At 43.3% G+C, this 24,581-nt stretch overlaps 1 protein-coding gene across 1 annotated transcript in view; it reads left to right on the forward strand.

Annotated features, from left to right (window-relative positions):
- LOC128612443 (ankyrin-3-like) overlaps positions 1-23,027 on the forward strand; it is a 63,568-nt gene extending 40,541 nt beyond the window's left edge. The window contains exons 7-9 of the mRNA XM_053632621.1: positions 21,587-21,815; positions 22,041-22,166; positions 22,497-23,027. Of these exons, the coding sequence (XP_053488596.1) occupies positions 21,587-21,815; positions 22,041-22,166; positions 22,497-22,736 (595 nt within the window). The 3' untranslated portion in view covers positions 22,737-23,027. The remainder of the gene's footprint in view (positions 1-21,586; positions 21,816-22,040; positions 22,167-22,496) is intronic.
- The last annotated feature ends 1,554 nt before the right edge of the window (positions 23,028-24,581 follow it).

The raw sequence follows: 24,581 nt of genomic DNA on the forward strand, positions 1-24,581 counted from the left end.
CTGGGTCCAGCTGTTCACCGGATTTTGGAGCTCGCACCACGACTCCTCTGGCTGCTATGGAAAGCCAAAAAAATTTTTAAAAAGATAAAATTTCCTCTCTGACTCCAAGGAGCCAGAGGGTGTGCCAAGAATGGAGAGTCGCTCTCAAGCAAATAAAAAGCTGCTTGAAGTGATTACTGAGGCTGGATGAGTATAAATAATAAATCTAAAAAAAAAAAAATCTCCCTCACATTGCAGAAAACTCACCTTTTTTCCAGAAGTGCATAATGAAATATCACACTTCTTGGGAAAACCATACATAAGCTGCATTAATAAACCCACGTCAGATTATTCGGCCATTGCGTAGAATGAATGGCACGGCTATTTAGCCATGCTGAAGGTGCAGGAGGCGCTTGCGAGCTACCTCTCTCCATCAGTGGCAGGTAAATTGGGGGGCCAGCTTTGCCATCCAAGCCATGTAAAGCCACCTCGGCGTTGGTGGTCAAGGCCTATGTGGTAGTGGGTCTTGCTTGTGGATCACTGCATACAATGGCAGTGTTGCAGGCCTACGAAGCAGACCTGCTGAGTGAGCTCGACATATGGCCTCATTCAGCCAGTTCTTTCCCCCTTGTATTGAGTTCACCCGGGCATCCACGAGTGCAGCCCCCAGTGTTAGTGCGAGGGAGGCACAGAAGGTGAGTGTGATCTGAGAATGATCATAAAGGCCGAGCAGACAAAGAAGGAGCAGTCCTAAGGGGCTGCAGAGGGACGTATCAGGAGACATGAGTTTGTTAGGGCAGTTTGCCCTCAGTACAGTGTCTCCCCTAGCCTAGGCTGTCCCAAATTTTGAGTGTGCTCTGATCAGTGAACTGTCACAGGGCAATGAAAACCTGATGCTATCCCTCCAATAGAATGTGGAAAAGTTAACATCACTAAAAGACCATCTGGCAACATGGAAACTACTGCCAAATGTGTCTCCATGGGTTCTGTCTACCATAGAAGAGGGTTACCAGGTTCAGTTCAGAGCTTGATCAAAAGCTTGGTCAAGAGCTTGATCAAACACCCCCCGATCACAGGATGTCACAGGAAGTTCCTGAGGTTTACATTTGAAGGCAACGCATACCAATATCAGGTTCTTCCCTTTGGGCTAACTTTATCGCCTCGCTCCTTCACAAAGGGCACGGATGCCGTTTTGGCTCCATGGCAACTCCAGGGCATCCGTGTACTAAACTACCTGGACGACTGGTTATTTCTAGCATGATCCAGAGAACTGCCGATTCAACATCGAGGAGATGTTCTCGCCCACATGAAGAGCTTGGGGCTCAGGTTGAACCTCAAGAAAAGTATGCTTTCTCCAATGCAGAGGACATTTCTAGAGGTTATAAGGATTCTACTACATGGAGGGAGTTTCTCGAGCATCTCCAACATGCGTAGGGTCAATCCTATCAACATTGATCAAGATAAAGCTGGATCTGGGCATCCCCTCAGATGTCTACTTCTGCTGCTAGTAGCACCTTATTGGCAAGTTCAAATATGGTTCTCAGAGATACTATCCCTGCTGGACGGAACTCCTTGGGAGATTCCCATCCGCAGAGATCTACTGTCTCAAGCCAGAGGACTCAGCCAGAACTATGGGTCTGGCCCCTGAGAAGTAACAGCTCAAAGATTCTGGTCTCGCAACTGAGGTTGTAGAGACCATGTTGAACGCTAGAGCACCATCCACGAGGAAATTGTATGTGCTCAAGTGGCGACTTTTTGTCTCATGGTGTGAGGAACGTCAGCTAGACGCAGTGAACTGTGCAATAGCTACAGTCCTGGAGTTCTTAAGAGGACGTTTCTCAGCAGGGTTGGCTCCTTCTACAATCAGGGTATACATGGCCACCATTTCGGTCAGCCACGCCACTATTGATGCAGCCTCTGTGGGGCACCATCCTCTAACTTTGAGGTTTATGCGTGGTGTCAAGTGGCTAAGGCCCATCTGGGACCTTTCTATGGTCCTGGAAGGTCTGTCAGGTGCCCCATTTGAGCCCTCAGAGAAGCTTCAGACTCTAACAGTAGCTCTTCTGCTGGACCTGCCATCTCTCAAGCGACTAGGAGATCTACAAGCTCTCTCTGTTGTCCCTTCCTGCCTTGACTTTGACCCTGGATTAGCCAAGGCCTTCCTATATCTTAGGACAGATTATATTCATAAAGTGCCTACATCTGCTGCCCAATCAGTAGTGTTGCAGGCTTTCTGCCCTCCTCATTCCTCACACCAGAACAAGAGAAATTGCACCTACTTTGTCCAGTAAGGGTTCTCTGTACTTATGTCCACTGCTCTGGCCAGTAGCGTAAGTCGGAGCAGCTGCTGGTCTGCTTTGGCAGTGACAGTAGAGATGATGTGTCAAAGCAGCGCATCTCTAATTGAACAGTGGAAGCAATCTCTATCTCTTATGAGGCGCACGGTCTCGCTACACCTCTTGGCTTAAGGACTCATTCCACTAGGGATGTTGACTACGCCCAAATACATTCATTGAGTATTACAACCTGGATTTACATTCCACCCCAGCCTCAAGTGTCTTGCAGTGACCCTCAGGCTCTGATCTTTTTGTACAGGCTTTTTGTCCTTCAGTACGACGGAGTGGGCATTGTCATTCCCATATCGTGGAGCTCACGCAATGTTGAGTTCCCTTTGGAAGGGAATGTCTGGGTTACACATGTAATCCTGTTCCCTGAGAAGGGAACAAGACATTGCATAGGTTTGTCACACTGGAGCATGCCAGTGAATTGCTTCTTCGCTTCAGATAATAGAGGATGATGAAGAGGTTCATGGGTGCCGTTTTTATATCACGTGACATGCTTAATTGCCACGTCACCTGATCAAGGCAGGCCTATAAATAGGCATGATGTTACACAAGCTTCAGATGCCGGTCATTGCGAGGGTGCTTCCCACAGCTTGGAGTTCAAACAAAGTCTTGTTCCCTTCTCAGGGAACAGGCTTACATGTGTAACCCACACATTTCTTAATCATCTAAGATTATATATTGGATATACATGAGTTGGTTATACACAGATTGACACATTTATTGATTAAAATATTCCATATATCTTCCTCTCTTTGGGACTAGGTCCCACCTAGATAAAGAGAGCAGTCTCACAATCCAGTCCTTTCAGATTATACTAACTAATATACTAACTCTCCCACCACACTTGACTAAGAAGGAGAAAAAGATCCTTTGTCCTTAGGGACATATTTAAGAAAAATCAAACATGATGTTCACTGTTGCCTGTGGTTGTCATGGTTGTGTAGAGTGCAACAATGATTAGACATAATCGAAGCTTGTAATGAAACACTAAAAACACAGAGTCTCTTTCTCTTGGCTGATGGCCATCCTAACATAATGATGTTATGCAAAGTGTCTGGGTTGAAGTATATCATAGAGGGTCACCCTTGGGGAGAGGTTAGGCTAGCACTTACACTCAGGGCATGGCTCATCAGACTTGCTTCTCATTTGAGGAACTGGTGTTGTCTTCAGTGGGCAAGTCAATGGCCAAGTCAAGACAGGCATCACATGAGTCCTTCTTTGGTGCATCATGCACCATTGAGTCACCAGTCCTGGATGTTCCAGCCTGCAGTGACATTTGTCAGATCGCTTGTGATTCATGCAGTTGCATGAATCACAAGCCATCTGAGAGTCTGAAGAACAGTACAAAACAACAATCCACCAATAACTGCTGATATTACATACAATGATATTGCTATAATTATTCCCATTGTCATTTTCCAAGCTCCCCATTGTCCAAATGCTGACTCAAATCAGTCCCAAGAGTCTTGTCTCTTCCTGCATTTTCAGTGACTTCAGTGTGTTCATAGCTTAGGTAAAGGAGGCTTCAGGTGCTGTATTGTTCAGAATACATGTACAGCATTGATCCCGAAACATCACACAAGCAACTCCTTTTTCTGGCAGAAACCAATTTAGTGCTGGTCAGTTTTGCCATGTCATTTTACTTGTGGCAGCTAATTGTTCTGCTAATGCTGACAAAGCATCATCATTATAATTAAAAAACCTCTGCTAATTATGGTAAATATAATTGATCCATTCTGCATTTATGTTGGCTGTTATCCAGATCAATATAGACTCAAATTCTGACTTCATTTCACCTCTAGCTTTATATTAATTGGGTATACCACTTGGCTGTCCTATTGAATCTATATACACCTTTGGGTCCATCTCATAAGCCCTCTTAACTCGATGATTCCTCTTTGCTTTTCCCATAACAGGCTGTTCCAAATTCTAGTTCACCATTGTGATCTCCTGCAGCAATCATACCCTAGCGCATAGTCCTATCCATTCTTTGGGTAATGTGGATCTCAAGCACTTTCCTCCACAAAGCCAAAAGAAATCATCCACTGCTACTGTTGGGTCCTAATATGGGAGTATGAACGGAAATTCAGTGTTGCCACACTGAATGTTCATAAGCAGATGCCTGATGCCAATGTCATCTAATTGAGGTTGAGGTTGAATAAGAACCATCAGTGCCAACAATTCTACCTGGCAACTTGAGGCTTGCTTTTTTGCTTCCAGATCTGCAACATTGTTACCCTTACCTTTTTTGTGCACCTGACACTTGATGATTGCTAAATACTGTGGATGCATCATTATGGTGTCTTGGAAATACCGGAAAAGGGACTAGAGACTATGACTCCCATCAGCCACTGCACCTCACCTGACCACATCACATTACTGCCTGCACCTGTTCTCAATTTCACACTCATTACAGTGCATGTATATAAGCCTCATTCTGTCACTGCACCCCTGCGAAGTAATTGCACAGTTTTCTTTGTGTTCTGTCATTACCAAGTCTTTACTCCCGTATTGCTATTCTGGTTTTTTTACTTTGTTTCCTGGTATTTTGTATTCTGATTTCTGTACGATATCCTGTTTGCTGATCGCCTGACACTTTTGCCTGCCTTGACTTTAAACTTGCCTAACATATTGGATTTGTTTGCTGGACTTTATTAAATCAAACTGTTTAAAATGCATTTGCAGCCATCTCCGTCTCTACATTGTGACCAATTACAACAACATGGATGCAGCAGGAGAGCGAAAAGAACATCATGCCAGAATCTTTTTGACAGCATTTTATTCCAGTTTCCCCAGTGGGTTTTCATAGATGCCCTGGCTCCATTTCAGGGCTTTGAAAATTCCCTGAATGGATTTTTTTTCTCCAATGCGAATTTTATTTCGAGAGCCTGTTAAAACCCAAGCCTGAAGAGAAGCAATGGCTGGGGTTCATGGTGGCCTCAACTGCAGAGCTCCAGACAGAGATCAATGAGGTGGTTTCTCCTGCAGAGCTCCAGCCAGAGATCAACATGGCAACCTCATCTCCAGAGTTCCAGCCTGAGATCCATGAGGTGGTCTCCCCTGCAGAGCTCCAGCCGGAGGTAAATGTGGCAACCTCATCTCCAGAGCTCCAGGCTGAAACCCATGTGGCGGTTTCTCCTGTAGGGCTCCAGCCGGAGGTCAACATGATGACCTCATCTCCAGAGCTCCAGCCTGAGACCCAAGAGGTGGTCTCCCCTGCCGAGCTCCAGCAGGAAGTCAACAAGGTGACCTCTCAAGCTAAGTTCCTGTCTGAGGCCGACGAGACAGCCTCACAAGCCTCACATAATATCTTTCGCCATCCTCCCTCTCCTACTGCAGATCTTGCTCAGCCTTCCTGCTCGACTGAGAACCTGCTCAGCATCCCTGTTCAGCTGAGGATGCTGCTCAGTCTCCCTGTTTAGTTGAGGACGTTGCTCCGCCTCCCATTTCAGCCATGAGCTCCACTTTGCCTCCCTGCTTCACCTCGGATGTCACTATGCCAGGCTTCTTTTTGGCCATCGCTCCACTTTCCTACTCTGCTGAGGATGTCACTCCGCCTTCCTGCTCGGCTGAAGATGTCGCTCCGCCTTACTGCTCGGCTGAGGATGTCACTCCACCATCCTGATCGGCTGAGGAAGTCACTCCGCCTTCCTGCTTGGATGAGAACGTCACGTCGCCTTCCTGCCCGGATGCGGATGTCGCTCCGCCTTCCTGCTCGGCTGAGGATTCATTCTGCCTCCATGTTCCGCTGAAGACATCACTCCATTTCTCTGCTTTGTGCCGCATGTTGCTCCCCCTTCTTGCTCCACCAAGGACACTGATCCCCCCCTCATGCTTCACGGAGAGAGCATTGCTTCCCCCTCTGGCCTCACGGAGAACTTTGCTCTCCCCTCTAGCTCCATGGTTAACTTCACTTCCCCCTCAGGCTCCGCTTTGAGCTTCTTTCCCCCCGCTGGCTGCGCTGTCGCTTCGTGTCCAAGCCAGGCTGAGGAGATCTAGTCATGTCTCTGTGATACGGAAGAAACTGCCCTGCATCTGTAACCCAGAGAACATGTCAAGCATTCTCTTCCTGGTCCCATGATGGATGACAATCAAGTGAACTTGAAAATCGTTAGAAACATCTGGTCTGGGTGTCCTGGACCCCTCCTAAACTTATTACGCACTTCGGGAGACACCCTTTAAAAGGGGGCTTCTGTCATGGAAATACCGGAAAAGGGACTAGAGACTACGATTCCCATCAGCCACTGCACCTCACCTGATCACATCACATGATTGTCTGCACCTGTTCACAATTTCACACTCATCACTGTGCACCTATATAAGCCTCATTCTGTCACTGTACCCCTGTGAAGTAACTGCTCAGTTTCCTTTGTGTTCTGTCATTACCAAGCATTTATTATTCTGTTGTTTTTTTTTTTTACTTTGATTGTTTCCTGGTATTTTGTATTCTGGTTTCTCTACGATATCCTGTTTGCTGATCGCCTGACCCTTTTGCCTGCCTTTGAACTTGCCTTACATATTATATGCTGGACTTTATTTAATAAAACTGCTTAATCTGCATTTGCACATATCTCTGCCTCTACATTGTGACACATGGCAGAGATTATTTTTGTTCAGCTTTTGTTATTTTTATTCACCTAATTTCTTCAGCATTCTATATGGGCATCCCATCACTTTTTCTAAAACCTCTTTGTTTCCACACAGCTCCAAATAAGCGACACAATTGAGGGAAGCATAAATTCTGCTGTCTACCAGAAAATCCTAAAGGAGAATGTCTGGTCTTCAGTTCATAAGTTGAAACACAAACGCAAGTGGATTGTGCAGCAAGACAATGAGCCAAAGCATAGGAATAAATCCACCTCTGAATGGTTAAAAAAAAGCTACATTAAAGTTTTGGGGAAGCCTAGTCAAAGTCCTGACTAGAACCAATTTAGATGCTGTTCCAGGACCTTAAACAGGCAGTTCATGCTTGAAAACCCTCCCACGAGGCTGAACTAAAGCAGTTCTGCAAAGAAGAGTGGGCCAAAATTCCACCACAGTGCTGTGAAAGACTGATCTCCAGTTATTGGAAGTGTTTGGTTGTGGTTATTGCGCTAAAGGTTGCACAACCAGATTTTAAGTTTAAGGGGCAGTTAGTTTTACACATTGGTTATAGGTGTTGGATAACTTTATTTTGCTTCAATAAAAAATATAAACTGTATTGCATGTTTACTCAGTTTGCCTTTGTTTTATGTTGTATTTATTTTGAAGATATTAAACTGTTTAGTATGAGATATAAAAAAAAAACCAGAAGAAATCAGGCAAATACTTTTTCACAGCACTGCATATATTAGCACTTCAACCCTTAGCCAACTGACATGCAGTAGTGAGAGGCTTAAATTCAGCCAAATGGGCAGAGCATGGTTGTGTGCAATGTTGTGAAATAATGGACACAAAATTGTCCTTGTCTTTTCTGACTACTGAGTATCCTGCATGATTAATTAAGTGATCCTTAAAACATGAGCCATCCACAAAGTAGTCAACATCTGCATCTGGATTGGGTGTGGACTCAAGGTCTGGTCGAAGTCGAGTAAATGTCAGAGAGTCTACTAAACAGACATGCAACTGTCCCTCATGTTCCAAAGGGAACATGTGTCAGCTGGATTTACTGTGGTGCAATGGTTAATAGTAATGTCAGGGTAAGTGAGGTCATAAATGTAAGTTAAACTTTGAGCCTGGGTCAGAAAGAATCTTCCCTCTTCTAGAATTTCCACTACCTTTTGATGTATGTAAATAATAACTGGGTAGTCCCTGTGGATACTTTTTCATATGCATAATACAGGGCATCAAGTCTCTGTTGCTAGCATGGAGGATAATCTTGTGCTACAAGGTCCAACCTAGTGCTATAGTATGTGATTGGCTGTTTCTTCCTACCACTACATGTTTCATTAATACTTCTGAAGCAAATCCATCTGCTCTTTTAGCCACATACTAATGAAATGGTTTGGTTTAATCTGGAGTGTTGGTGCAACCTGGAGTTCCCTTTTGATAGACTCAAATGCAAGTAAATGCATCACTGTTCCAAATTTAGGGCGAGTACAAATTTTGTTGTCCTGCTTGCTTCATGATTTTCCTCAGCAGAGCATTCTGAACTGCATAGTCCTCTATCCATTCTGAACTGCAATCTGTCATATTTACAGATGTGGCCTGAATGCATGTGTTTTTTCATGTGATTAATCACATCTGATCATTTGGTACACATAGTGTACTATGTGTTCAGCTAACATACTGTAGCTGAACACATAGTACACTAAAAAAATGGAATGTGTGATCGGTTAGATTGAAGAAAAAAATATTACGTTTCTCATCAAAATTAAGCTAAACCTAATTTAAACAAGTTTCTAATTACAAGATTGAACTATGTAAAGTGTGTGTGCGATTCAAGCAGTACAGGTAGAGCTGAACCCTTGTAGAGCAACTGTTCAGTGGGGATACCACAGTGGTGTTAAGTAAAAGTATAAGATGAGAAGACTACTCAAGTTACTAGTTACTTTGGATCTGATTAAAATCGAATGAAAATCCAGAATTTCAGACTACATGGAGAACTGTGTGTTTGTGTTGACACACTCGCTTCTTCCCCCTCTCCAGGATGCTAAAAATGTGAGCGGTTGTTGTGTCAGATCACTGCAGCGTATTGCGAGGCTCGCAACCTCATTATACATCATTTAAACTAATTATTATAACTACATATATTCATTAATATTTAACAGTAATGGAGGAATGGCACCGAATGTAGTGAAGTAAAAGTACATTTCTGTGATTAAAAATGAACATGAGTAAGAGTATAATTATGGCCAATTAAAAGTTTTTTTTTTTTTTAACTGAGTATCCATCATTGTCAGGATATGTAAATCACCTTGTGAATATGCTATTTCTATAACAGCACATTTGATAAATGTTGCCACATTAAATTAATACAGAAAATGTTTGAATATTAGGTTTCATTTTGATTTTCACACAGTACAGTACAATGTAACTCAATTCAATTAAATTGAAAGCAAATTTAATGAGATTTTTCAGTGTGTGGCCATCTGTGTTCACTTTAAACCAGTTTTTAAATAACTTTTCATCTAAGAAAAAACAAAAGTTTCCACTGGCAAGAAAAGAGAAGATGGAATTCATTCAATGTTACTTTGAGGAACTTTCTTCATTGGAAAAAACCCAGCTCATTTAAAAAACACTAAACTGAGCCCAGGCTCAAACCCTAGTCACTAACATACTAAACCTGCATGTTACCACAGCACTACCCAAATACACACAATGCAGGCACATTAATTAAAATATTATAATTACCTATACTACATGACTTGACCATGCTCACTCTTGTAATTAGAAAGTTGTTTAAATTAGGCTTATCATAGGATTGACCCTATGCATGTTGGGGATAAAAACGCCCTCATCATAGTAGAATCCCATATAACCCTTAGAAAAGTTGTCCTCTGCACAGGAGAAAGCATACTTTACTTGTCCCAAGCACATCATGTGTGCGGAAACAACATCTCGATGTTGAATCGCCTGTTCCCTGGATCGCACTACAATTAATCAGTTGTTCAGGCAGTTTAGTTCACTTTGTGAATGTGCGAGGGGATAAAGCTAGACCAAAGGGAAAAAGCCGATATTGGATATTGGAACCTCAGGAAGTTCCTGTGACTGGGCAATATTTATATGTGGTAATATGTGTCTTTTAGATCTATCATCACAAACCAGTCCTCGAACTGAATCTGTGGAATGATAAGTTTGAGGGTCAGCGTCTTGAACCTGTATATCTGAAGAGTACGCTTCAGATGTTGCAGATCTAAAATTGGCCACATACTCCCATCTTTTTTGCGGGTCAAGAAATACCGGCTGTAAAATCCTCCCTCCTTCAGGGTACATGTTCTATGGCCCCTTTGTCCAATAGGTATCTTACTTCCTGTGCTAACATCGGGCTCTGCTCTGTGCTGACTACTGTGGTGAGCACACCTCTGAACCAGGGGGGTTGGGCTCTGAACTGGACCCGGTAACCCTTTTCTATGGTGGACAGAACCCATGGAGACACATTTGGCAGTATTTTCTATGCTGCAAGATGGCCTTTTAGTGATGTTAACTCTTTCACACTCTGTTGGAGGGAAAGCATCAGGTATTTGTTGCCCTGTGACAGCTTGCTGCCTAGAGAAGACTCAAAAATTGGGATGACATTGGCAAGTTGAGGCCCTATAGTAATACTGGGGGCTAACTGCCCTAACAACTTAACATCCCCTGATACTTCCATCATGACTGCTCCTTCTATGTCTGCTTGGTCTTTGTTATCATTCGCAGATCAGGCCTATTAGCAGACTGCGACTGTGCCCGCGCCCCTTGCTCTCTGCTGGGGGAGGAAGGCCACCACACTCACCTTCTGTGCCTCCCTGTGCCTCCCTTATGGGCTCCACTTGTTAATGCCTGGGCAAACTCAACATAATGTGGGAAGGAACTCGCTGAACACTGTCGTTTGCCGTTTCACCTCGCAAAACCTGTTGGCAATGGCGTTAACCATGCTGCCAAACAGGCCATAATGTTCAACAGGGGTGTCCAGCAGGGAGACCCTACCATTATTCCCCATCCCTGAGAGGTTGAGCCATAGGTGCCTCTCTGTGCAACCAAGCTACCCATTGAGCAACTGATATGATGGGCCATTTGCTTGGTCACCCGGAGAGACAAATCTGTGGCACAGCGAAACTCCGCCACTGCCTCAGGCCCAATTCCCTCCCCACTGTAGAGCTCAGGTCTGCTTGGTAGGCCTGCAACACTGCCATTGTATGCAGTAACCCACAAGCAAGACCTGCTGCTGCATAGGCTTTGCCAACCAATGCCGAGGTGGCCTTACATGCTTTGGATGGCAAAGCCGGCCCCCCTAAACTTCCTGCTATTGATGGAGAAAGGTACCTTGCAAGCACCTCCTCCACCTTTGGCATAGCTAAACACCTGTACTGTTCATTCCCCATGATGGCCAAATTATCCGACGGTGCGGGGTTATAAACAGGGCTATTGTATGGTTTTCCCCAGAAGCACGTTATTTCATCATGCACTTCTGGAAAAAGGGGAGTTTTCTGTAGTGTGAGGGAGATTTATTTTCACTGGGGAAATAGTGCTCGTTCAGCCTGCTGAATGAGCCATTTCCTCTTCCCTGGATCAGTCTAGATTAAGTTTTTCTTCCACCCTAGTAATCACTTCAAGCAGCTTTTTATATGCTTGAGAGCTGCTCTCTGTTTCTGGTGCAATGGCTTCTCGGAATCAGAGGGTGTTTTGGCTTTTCATAACAGAAGGAGTTGCGATGTGAGTTCCAAAATCTGGCGGAGAGCCGGACCCAGAAGACAGTAAGAGATAGAGCAGTGCTCGTCTCTGGCTCTTCTACCAGATCCATATGAGATCCCCAGGACTTGAACTGGCTTGCTGCATCGGCAGCTGCCGGCCCAGATCCGCGAGGCTTTGAAACCCAACTCCCTTTGACTGAGAAGAGAGTGAGACTCAAGCAGAGCTGCCTGATTGTAAAGCTATCACAATTTGCGCAGTCAGCCCCCTTAAGGGCCACTGTTGGCTGATAGGTATCTCCATCCCCAGAAAGTGTGTCTGTCCCTCCCATAATAAAATGAGAGCATGGTTTGACACACTTCCTGAATTCTTTCTCACTCATACTTTTCTTTTTTAAAGGTACAGAAAAGTAAAAAAAAAAACATATTTTCAAAATATAGAGAGGAAATGTCTTTTAGTCTTTTAGCGAGTCTTCACACAAAATGACCAATATGCAGTCTCGCTGAAGATAATAAGGCTGATGGAGTGGGTCAAAGGTACCATTTTACCTGACAACAGCAGGCCTATAAATAGGCATGATTTCACAATTCAGTTTCAGATACCAATCATATGAGAGGACGCTTCCCACAGTGTGAAGCTCACCCAAAGTTGAGTTCCCTTAAGAAGGGAATTCATATACTTCTACAACAAAAGATAGTGATGGCTCCCAATGTAGTGCTCCAGGCAGATTGCCCCCACCCAAGTGGAACCTGCTAAGCAAGGACACCTCACCCGTGCACTCCCAGTCACACAACTGATAGGACTGGGGTCCCACCATGCATCGCACTCAGCAGTACCATACACCACAAGACCGAGACCTTTAATACAAAAGGACAACACTCAAAATGGAGCAGTCAGCACAAAACAAGTGGCACGCTGACTCAGCAAATTGGAGTGTCCAATGAGTGATACTGTAAATGTGGTGTGGATACGCTGGACTAGTGACAGGTGATACAGAGTACCTCACAGCAGGTACTGTGGGTGGTTTGGGTTCAGGTAGGTCAAGCTGCCAGGAATTCACTTAGGAAAGAAGCAACTACCCCAGCGCCCCCAAACTAGGGAGAACACAAAAGAAATAAAAGGGAAAAACTAGCAAAGGTAAGGATTAAAGCAGAGAAAGTCCTTAAGGAAGCAAATAGATTATGCCTAATCTAATTTAGATAAGATTAACACTAATCAACACAAACTCACAGACTTACAAACACTTATTTTTCTACTTTTTCAGCTCTTTTCACTGATACACTTCTCAGATACAGCGAAAAGTGGTATCAGCAGGATTTCTCCTACCAATTTAGCCCTCTGTTAATTCACAATAGAATGGTATTCGTAGGAATTGGCATGTTTCCCTAACTCTTTTTTTAACCATATACTTTACTGCTATCCATCAAGGCCCACTTAACAGCAGACACAGATATTTTGCATGCAATTTATTCTTTTTTGAGATCAAAACCCCCTTCTATCAATCTGATTAATTTCATTTGTTGAACCATTTAAGTGTGTTCTTACAGCCATGGGCAGACCATCAGCAAACCACGCAAACTAATAATTATACACAAAACTGCTTACCTTTATTTTAGGCAGCCACCGTGCCAGTTTGCTTGGGTTAGTCCACTACAGCTTCCCACTCTCCTGGCTCCTTTCCATTCATGTTTGGGTCACCAATGTCATGTGGAAGAATCTTCTTTAAAAAAACAACAACAAAAAAAAAAAACACTCTAAGAGTCTTGGGGTCTTTATGCCAAAAAATAGACTTTATAGAAGTCTGAGCTGGTGTGCAGATCACCTGACATAAGTGATTTTGATACAGATTTTTATACCATTCTGAAACACTGATCTCATATGGCAAAGCGTTTCCTTTTTTTTATTTGAACACACCTTGGCTCCACGCCATTATTATTTTCAAGTCCTAGGTACCTTCCTGACTTTTTTATAAAGGTGGCGTGGTACCGCCAGCTCTCATTTTTAAAAAACTGCATTCCAAAAAGGTTGCATGCCCAGCACAGACAGGTACCATCTTACTGATTAACATTTGATTCCACTCTTAAACAAATTCGTAAATATAGGATCTGTGGATTAACTCATTTCTTTGATCATAACTTGTTTCTTAATCATCAAACCTCATACACTGGTTATGCATGAGTTGGTTATACATTAATTGACACATTGATTGATTAAAATATTCCATAGAACACCAATTATTTGCAGTACAAGAAGTCTTACAAGCCTCCAGAGGGTTCTCCCCATTTGAATTGCTATTTGGGCATATCCTAATGAAAGTGAAAGTATGTTATTGACCTGAGAGCAAATCTCCACACATTGGGGCAAGTAGCAGCTGCAAGAACATCAATCCCGGCTGTATGATATGGATTCTCAGCTATGGGATTTTCAAAGGGAAATATACTGCTCATATTGTTAACCATATCAAGCTCCAATTACTCATTAAGTCGCAAGGACCCTTCAAGGTCACATGGTGAGCTGGGTACTTTGATTATGTGGTAAAGCAAACAGTTGTGCCTGGCAGATCTACCACCTCAATCTCTTTAAACCATGGAGAGCGGTGGTCCCCATGGCTTTGGCAATGGTTGTTCCAAAGAGGGAGGACCTGGGACCAGAGGTGAATCTAAAATGAGCTCCATCCACCCTGGTCCCTTGTGAAGACCAGCTCTCATCATCCCAAATCACAGTGTCAAGTCAAGTGGCTTTTATTGTCATTTCAACCATATATAGCTGGTACAGTAGACAGTGAAATGAAACAACATTCCTCCAGGACCATGGTGTTACATAAAACAATACACTAACTACATGAGACAACACAGAACTAAATAAGACCTACACATTCTACATAAAGTGCATGTGCAAACGTGTGCAAACAACACAAGACAGTACAGTAAATACTAAACAGGACAATGGGCACAGTAATTGACAAAGTAGAACTGACCAGTACACAGTTCTAGTGTGAAAGTGTCAGATATAACAGGTAATGCAAAAGAATAACAATATATATTTTTTAAATGCTGTGAATATAAACATAACATACTATGAATAGTATTCAGCAAATTATCTTTTACCATATGTGGACATAGCAGCTATTGGGGTAGCAGCCAGGTAAAGTGTATAATAGTGACAAGAATTTAAACATAATATTTTAAATATTTTTATAAGTACAGTAGCAGCAAAGTACAGGTAGTCAGTATAGAAATGTTGAAAAATTGCAAGGGGAGTGGGATGGTGTTCAGTTCAGTATGAGTATGTGTGTCTCTGTGTGTCTGTGTCAGTCTCTCCTCTGAGTATTGAGGAGTTCGATGGTTTGTGGGAAGAAGCTGTTACACAGTCTGGCCGTGAGGGCCCAAATGCTTCGGTACCTTTTTCCAGATGGCAGGAGAGTGAAGAGTTGTGAGGGGTGTGTGGGGTCATCCACAATACTGGTAGCTTTGCAAATACAGAGTGTGGTGTAAATGTCTATGATGGAGGAAAGAGAGACCCAGATGGTCTTGTCAGCTGTCCTCACTATCTGCTGCAGGGTCTTGTGATCCGATATGGTGCAATTTCCGAACCAGGTGGTGATGCAGCTGCTCAGGATGTTCTCAATGGTTCCTCTGTAGAATGTGATGAGGATGATGGATGGGAGATGGGCAGAAAGTAGAGATGCTGCTGGGCTTTCTTAATTATGGAGCTGGTGTTAAGGGACCAGGCAAGGTTCTCCACCAGGTGAAAATCAAGGAATTTGATGCTCACAATCTCCAAGGAGGAGCCATCAATGTTCAGAGGAGGATGATTGTTCTATGCTCTCCTGAACTCAATAACCATCTTTTTTTTGTCCATATTCAGAGACAGGTTGCTGCCTCTGTACCAGTCTGTTAGCCGCTGCATCTCCTCTCTGTATGCTGACTTCTTGTTCTTGCTGATAAGACCCACCACGATTGTGTCATCGATGAAGCTGATGATGTGATTGGAGTGGTGTGTTGCTGCCCAGTTGTGAGACAGCAGAGTGAATAGCAGTGGACTGAGAACACAGCCCTTGGGGGCCCCCATGCTCAGTGTGGTGGTGCTGGAGATGCTGTTCCCGATCCGGTCTGACTGAGGTCCCCAGTCAGGAAGTTCAGGATTGCAGAAGGAGGTGTTCAAGCCCAGCATGTTCAGCTTTCCAATCAGGTGCTGAGGAATGATTGTGTTGAATGCTGAACTGAAGTCTATGAACAGCATTTGAACATAGGTGTCCTTTTTGTCCAGGTGGGTGAGGGCCAGATTTAGGGTGGTGGCGATGACATCATTTGTTGAGCATTTGGGATGATATGTAAATGAAAATTGCAGGGGGTCCACTGAAGGGGGCAGCAGGGTCTTGATGTGCCTCATGATGAGCCTCTCGAAGCACTTCATGATGATATGTGTGAGCACAACAGGACAGTAGTCATTGAGGCAGGACACTGAAGACTTATTTGGCATGGAGATAATGTTGGTGCCGTTGAAGCATGTTGGAATGATGTCACTGCTCAGGGAGATGTTGAAGATGTCAGTGAGAACATCCACCAATGGTCTGAACATTCTCTGAGCATTCTGCCAGGAATGTTGTCTGGTCCAGCAGCCTTCTGTGGGTTGATTCTGCATAGAGTGTTCCTCACATGAACCATGATTAGGCACAGCACCTGGTCATTGGTAGGAGGGGTGGTTGTCACGTCATTTTGCGCCTCAAACCGAGCGTAGAATTGTTCAGCGCAACTGGAAGGGAGGCATCACTGTCACAGGCGGGTGATTCCTGTAGTTGCTGATGGCCTGAATGCCGTTCCGCATGCGCCCCGTGTCGCCTCTATCCATGAAGTGACTCGCTGTTCTTAGGGCCACCTTGTCTCCTGCCCTGAAGGCAGAGTCTTGGGTCCTCAGCAGTGCATGCACCTCTGCAGTCATCCACGGCTTCTGGTTGGAGCATCTAGTGATGGTGTTGGAGACAGTGATGTCATCAATGCACTTGCTGATGTAGCTGGTCACTGATTCCATGTATTCCTCCAAGTTGGTGAAGTTGCAGCCTCCCTGAACATGTGCCAGTAAGTGTGCTCAAAACAGTCCTAAAGAGCAGAGATAGCTCCTGCTGGCCAGGTTTTCACCTGCTTCAAATCCGGTTTGGAGGCAGAGAAGGCTGTGATCCGGACTGACTGGGGACTGTGATCTGGAGTGACTGAGGTCTCCCAGTTACTGCCTATCTAGATGACATTTGTGTTAGTGACTTACTAGCTATCTTAATAGTAGTAATATTAGTAGTAGTACCATTTGCTAGGGGATATTAACTAGATTTCTAACCCTAGTTTTTGTCAGGTTAACCAGGCATGGACCTCTCCTCTGGTCTGCCATTTTCTTTAGCACCCAGTTACTCTGTTTTCATATCCCACTTTTAGTGTCCTCCAGTTTTGGCTGCACACTCGTAAATATCCATAATTTTTCTGTGCTGTATAAACTCCTTTGGTATTTGTTAACAAAAAGAGATGTATGCATAACCTGGTTGCAGAAAGACCTTAACAACCCAGCAAGGAATCAGATTGACCTTAGCTAAAATGGTGTACATTTTGCACGTTTGCCTCACACCTCCAGGGTTGGGGGTTCGATTCCCACCGTGGCCCACCGTGTGTGCAGAGTTTGCATGTTCTCCCCGTGCTGCGGGGGTTTCCTCCAGGTACTCCGGTTTCCTCCCCCAGTCCAAAGACATGCATGGAAGGCGGCTTGTCATGTCCAAAGTGTCCGTAGTGTATGAATGAATGGGTGTGTGAATGTGTGTGCACACCCTGGGCAATGTTCAGCAGAGCGGCTAATCCTTCCACCACGATGGTTCCACTATGAAGTGGAACCTCGACATGAAAAGAAGATTGGAGATGAGCTCGCCATGTTGACCTCTGGCTGGAGCTTGGCAGAGGAGACCACCTTGTGTGGCTCAGGCTGGAGATCTAGGGATAAGGTTGCAATGTTGACCTCCAGCTGGAGCTCTGCAGGGGAAACCACCTTGTGGGTCTCGGGCTGGAGGTGGACTGTGGAGGCCGCCCTGTCAGCCTGCTCATTATAGGTGGCCTCGCAGATTCGTCCGTCAGGCTGGCCCTCCTCAAATTCAATTTAGCAATTTTTTTGAAGTCTGACTTCCCATAGATCACCCTCATGACACGAGGGTCAGGAGCTCCACCCACTGGCAAGCCAAGGCAAGACCAAGGAACCGGGATAACAAGAACATGAGCCACTGTCTCTCCTTGGGCTTTAGGTTCACCAGGCTCTCAAAATAAAACTGGCACTGGAGAAAAAATCCCTTCAGAGGGCTTTCAAGGCCCTCAGCGGAAGCCAGATCATCCAGGCAAAGCCACTGAGGAAATCGCACAGATCCTGTCATGATGCTCCCTTTGTTTTCCTGTTGATCTATGTTGTAAGCGAAGTATTCTGTCTTGTAATGAGATTTCAGACGGATGCAACTGCAGTTAAGAGCTTTTATTAAGAGAGCTAGACAAACAAATCCAAATTGTGAAGCACAAGCATGGTCAAAAAATAGGCAAATGGTCAGGCAAAACAAGAATAAAAAGTATGAAACTAGAAACACGATTATAATAGGCTTGGTAAAGGTCTGGCTGAACACACAATACTTCATGTCGAACAAAGACACACAAGGGGTTCAGATAATTAGCAGAATCAAAGAGGGATAATACAAAACAGCTGAGAAAGCACCAATAACATAACAGGGGCAGAGACAGGACAGAAACCAAAACAAAACATATGTAGAAGGTAAACAAAGTCAATGTCCCCGACACGCTACGGGCTGCACTCAATGTGAAGGGAAATCCATGAAAATAATGAGTGAAAACACAAGCCTGCTACTTCTTAAGGTAGCAGAGGATAAAAAAAATCAATTAATAATCCCAAACCACTGAGAACAAAAACCAAACAATTTACAAGTTTCGATGTGTGCACCCAGAAGAGTGTCCAGGTGTTAAAACACCACCCCTGATTGTTATACAGGTGTTAAAACAACACCCTTTGTGGTTAAGAGGGGTAAAATACAACTCTTTATTTTAACGATACTATTTTCTCCAAAAATCATCAACCTTAAAAATAATTAAAATAAATGTAAACAAATTATCATTGATAACATTTTAATCTCATTCTCCAGAAACAATTTTAATCTCCCCCTCCCTGTGCCACATCAATTGAGCAACCAACCTTCACGCTGCTGACCCGAGTTGGAATACCTCGACTAACACGCCTTTTCCACACACCCCTGCTTCCTCAAGTCCTCAATAAAACCTGTTTAACTCTGAACTCTTTTATCTGTGTTCTGCATCTGGGTCCCCTCATTCCTGTGATCACAACAGAAGGATCTGGCCAAAATGTACCCAGCAGAACCAGCTCTCCAGCTCTCAGCTCTGTCTAGCCAAGAGACATTCTTCATTCAACATCTCCAATACATCCACAGCCTTGCCAAGAGCACCCATGCCATGGAGAACCTGACTAAGCTTAATATGCAGCTGCTATATCACCTTTAAGCCTAGCTTGACAAGATTGTTCCCAATCCCCAGCCATACCTGCAGCAGCACCTCCTGCTCCATTTCCAGTTCCCCAAGTTCCAGCTCTCACTGTAAAACCCGTCTGCCTCCACCACAACACTTCTCAGGGGACGCCAGTGCCAGTCATGTATTCCCCTCCCAGTGTTTTCTCACTTTAGGGCTGTAGCTATCTTTCCCTTCAAACAGTCTTCAGTGCAACCAAGTGCTTCTGGATCAACTCACAGCTGGGCTCAATACCAAGCTCCCCTGAGGATGTCACCCCACCTCCCTGCTTGACTGAGGACATCGCACCACCTCAACTGTAACATTTCATGTTATCATACATTTCTAGTGTTATGTTAATTAGGGTGGGGGGCACGGTGGCTTAATGGTATGCCTCAAACCTCCTGGCTTGGGGGTTCAATTTCCACTGCCACCCTGTTTGTGCAGAGCTTGCATATTTTCCCCATGCATCTGGCTTCCTCCGGCAATCTGGCTTCCTCCTCCAGTCCAATGCATTGTAGGCTGATTGGCATTTCCAAATTGTCAGAGTATATCCCAGTGTTCCCAGTATGCAGTGGTTAGTACTTACCAAAAGTGGTCCAACGAAGGACAACCAGTGAACTGGCAACAGGATCATGGATGACCAAGTTCATGATGCCTGTGGGGAGCGAAGCCTAGCCCATCTGGTACGATCCCACAGAACAGCTACTGTAGCACAAAGTGCTGAAACATTTAATGCTGGTTATGCTAGAAAGGTGTCAGAAGACACCTTTATATGGGGCTGCACAGCCGCTCACTGGTCAGAATGCTCATGTTGACCCCTGTTCACTGCCAAAAGTGCCTACAATGGCCATGTGAGCATCAGAAGTGGACCATGGAGTAATGGAAGAAGGTGGCCTGGTCTGATGAATCATGTTTTCACTTACATCAGGTGGTTTACCTGGGGAAGAGATGGCACCAGGATGCACTATAGGAAGAAGGCAAGCCGGCAGAGGCAGTGTAATGTGTGCGTGAGAACACAAAAATCTTTGCAAGAGAATGCAAAAGTTTTGCAAGTGAACACAAAAAATTGGGAGACAATGCCAAAGCACTGAAATATACATTTTCCTCCCATCTTATATTTTTTTTTCCCATCATGTCCCCTTAGGGGTTCCATTTGATGGTGTGGGAATATGTGCATTTTTGTTTATATCACCATGTGCGGTTTGTTTTGAATCATTGTTTCCACCCTGGTCTGGTTTATTTTCCCCTTGTGTCATGATTGTTCTGACCTGTTTTAAGGTCCTCCCATGATTGTTTTGTGTTCTTAAGTGTTTAATTTTCTCAATGTATAGATCTTGCATTTAGTCTCATTATGTTCTAAGCATTGTTTTTTAGTTTCTGTGGATTATCCTAGTTTGTTTCTGCCTGATTATGTTATGACCCCCACTATGGATTGGGACTGTGCATATGACTGTTTTGGAATTACCCCAATTAAGTACATACTGAGTTTACGCACTTAGGCAAAACTGTGCTTTACAGGTAAACTCTTTTATTTTAGATTTTTCTCTTCAACAAGCTATCCATAAATCTATTTTAAAAGAATATTAATTTATTTTTTTACTAACATCACATTTCATAACTACTTATTTGGTTCATAAATAAGGCTCCTAAATAAGCTAAAGTTCTAAAGGCTGTATATAGTGCTTCATAGCGTCACGTCTCGAGACGTAATGAAGATAGGGATGGATGCAATTGCAGTTTAACAGTTTATTAAATGTGAGACACAGGCAGGTAAATTCAAATCGTGATCAGAAACGTAATCCATAAACATGCAAAGGTCAGGCGATCGGCAAACAGGCATACACAGGGCAAAGCAGGAATCACAGTCGCGGTCACGGAATACAGGGTTGATATACAAAACTAATCTAACCTAATAAAATATTCCGCGCCGTGTGCTGGGAGATATATACAAACACAATCAGCGTCTTAATTGCTGACGGCTGACAGCAATCCAGACGCACGCTAAATAACAGCCAATAACAGAACAGGGAGGAGACATAACAGAAACATAACAAAAGCACCTGTCCAATGTACACAGTGTCACGATTGTCAACATACGAAAAGCAGGTACTCGTTCACAAAATCCTATCGTATTATTTTATAAAGATTCATGCAATGCTTAAGAATGTGTAATGACTGCCAAACAAAGGTACCATTCAAATAAAGTGTTACCGGAAATTAAAACTGAACTGTACCATGCATTATTGAAACGTTATGAATTGTATATTGTGCAGGTAAGTATGTTTGACAAAAATGGCAATGCATAAAATGACCCCCACCCCATACACATTTTAAAATATGGTGGCCAATCATTGATGTTTGAGAAAATTTCACCCTCTCTCTTTTCTGTATTTTTCTTTGCAGATTCTGGTTGGCAGACTGTCAGCAAGGGAGTGAGACAGTTGCTCTGGCAACCCCTGTTTACAAGGAGCTGATTTGTGTGCCATACCTTGCCAAATTTGTGGTGTTTGCAAAGCCCATTGACTTAGCAGTGGCAGAGCTGCGTTGCTTCTGTATGACTGACGATAAGGTGGATAAAACACTTGAGCAGCAGGAAAACTTCGAGGAAGTGGCCAGGAGCAAAGATATTGAGGTATGCACACTTGCAGTTTGAACACAAACAATGGCTTAATTGCAGACAAATTTATACAGTTAACATTTGGCTTTTCATGTGTACATACACAGGCACACCTAGAAACATTTTTGTCACTACTCCACATATAGCATATTATGCAAAATTTTACTTAATATGTCAAAATATTGGACAGTCAATCATAAGCCAGACTGGTTTTGATTGATCCTCTTGTACTAACTGCAGATTTCAGAGGGAAAGTCCATCTATGTGCACTGCTATGGCAATCTGTCTCCTGTCAGCAAGATCAGCCAGCAGCTTGTTTTTACCTTCTATGCCTTCAAAGAGAACCGACTACCTTTTAATGTCAAGGTGTGTATGTTTGTTTGTATGGGTTGGTGTGTGAGAGAAAGAATGAGTAAAAGACTGTCAGTCCAGCAGTGTAAATATGTGATCACCCATCATTCCATTTCTTACAGAGATATCATAAGGGAAAAGTTATTGATACTGATTTATGACTGAAATAGGAATGGAATTAATTGGTGTGATATGCTATCATGCCCAGAAGTGATTTTGAACTGATGCTGAACTAGTAACTTTGTTATGGTAGTATGATCTGTATTTGTATGATAAAAATGTGTACTGTATCTCCACTTATGGCTGCTTTGTATGTATCTGTGTATACTTTTTGTGTTTGCTTAGGTGTGGGACATGGGACAGGAGCCATGTGGAAGACTTTTGTTTCACAAAGAGCTGAAGCCTACTAAAAGCCTTCCACAGAGAGCTATTTGCACCCTAAATTTCTTACTGCCAGCACACAAGAAGGTGCAAAAAAGTACACACATAATCTCCTTCTTTTTCAGACACATGCACACTGACACACACATGACTTCATACTGCCAGCACATGGCACACATACAAATTCACATAAGAATATTTTAATATATACAACAATTAAGGGGGCCAAGCACTTTCTGTCACCACCCTTTAGCTATGGAGGAAGACCAGAAGCCATTGGGATCATCAGTGTTTGCTCCCAATTAGATATATTAAGGCTATGTTTCAGTTAGCTGCCTTGCTCGTAAATAGGTATATTGTGTATATAAGTTCAGGCACTGGTAAGGACCCTGACTCACTGCACATTGGTACACTGATAAGTTAATTTTCTGGTGACACAATTACATACCTGTGTTGTAGAAAATCGCCAAAAATTAAAAACTTTAAAATATTTAAGTTTAATGCGCTATATAAATTTGTTAGCTTAATCACATGCATTTGCCATGGTATTTCAAGCAGGATCATATACCCTAGCTAGTGGATTAATATATATATATATGAGAAACACTTAAATGTCATTAGATGCAAACAAACTGTATACAGAATTTCTATATAAAATTAAAAAATCACTAATGTAATTGATCATTTGGGAGCTACAACAAAGAATACAAGCTACTTACATTTGTAGCCAGAAGTTGGCTGAAAGTTTGTCCCTCATTTTATAGCTGAGAAGCTTCAGAAAACATGACATCATTTCCAGTAAGGGAACATTTTGTGCATCGATGCTCCCTGGTTTTTGTGGTGGATTGTGGGATTTTTTAGGGAGCAAACATTCCAGTGTACTGGAAGCATTTTGTGACAGCCCTTAAAATAGGTGACTCCCTGATCAGTTCCCTGACTAATTAACTAGGGAGCTGGTTTAGACATTACCTGAATTTGAATGCAAAACACAAGGGCGTAACCAAGGTATGGACATTGGGGGGTCCACTTAGTTGTCCTTAGCCCAAATGTAGTGTAAAGGAATGAAATGCTGTGCAACTTTCCTCACTTTCACTCACATTTATAACAGTCTTTCACAACGTGAGGGTTCACAACGAACTCGGCAGAAGGATATGCAAGTGAGTGTAACCTTAATGGTCAAAAACTGGAACTGACGTTAGCCTAGCCTACTTTGTGGGTGTGCAAACATCAAAAGTTAATTGACGTTCTTAAGTACAAACCAAGCCATGGTATGATGCCTTCTATACTAAGCTAAGGTTACCTACTATTTAGGCATCTAGTTACTTACTGTCTGGAAAAAAAGATCGTATGCTCTGCTGCATGTTTCTACACTTGGCTGCTGTCTCCATTTCTTACAGACTGAGCGGCTAAAATATATCAACAAACTTGCGTTGAGTATGGGCGCAACCAAGTGTACAATTGGAGGAGGGCACACAACGATTTTCCTTAACAAAAGGAAATATATTAAAAAGGAATAGACATAAATAAATAGAATAGATGAAGAAAAGACAGATCCGTTGGCAGGGTTCATTAAACGGGGACATAGAGAAAATATTGTGTACTGTATATTGGGGGGCACAGATTGGTATTTCCTCAACATTGCCTCAACTGCAACATTGTGCAGTTTTTCTTTTATGAATAGAGGCTTGTTTCCTTATTGTTTCGTCTATTAATCCCACGTATAGGAACTTTTTTATTTTTGTTATTTCGGTTTCTATGAATGAAAAGGATTTGTATTTACTTACGTTTATTGCATGACAGGAAATAATAATCTTATTTTGTGAGAATTGAGTATTCTACTGCTTTTTTCTGCTGAGGGATGTCCAAATTATAAGTGATGGTTAATTTAGACTGTTTGGTAGAGCCATGCGCGGGACTGTTTTCTTAATCCCGCTCCCGCCCACACCCGCTGAATTTCTGACCATTACCGCCCGTTCCCCGCAACATGTGTGTTCCACTCCCGACCGCACCTGCAATGTTTGTATTTACTCCCGCCCGCACAGGCAAACA

The sequence above is a fragment of the Ictalurus furcatus genome, chromosome 9 (genome assembly GCF_023375685.1).
Source record: "Ictalurus furcatus strain D&B chromosome 9, Billie_1.0, whole genome shotgun sequence".
NCBI lineage: Eukaryota > Metazoa > Chordata > Actinopteri > Siluriformes > Ictaluridae > Ictalurus > Ictalurus furcatus.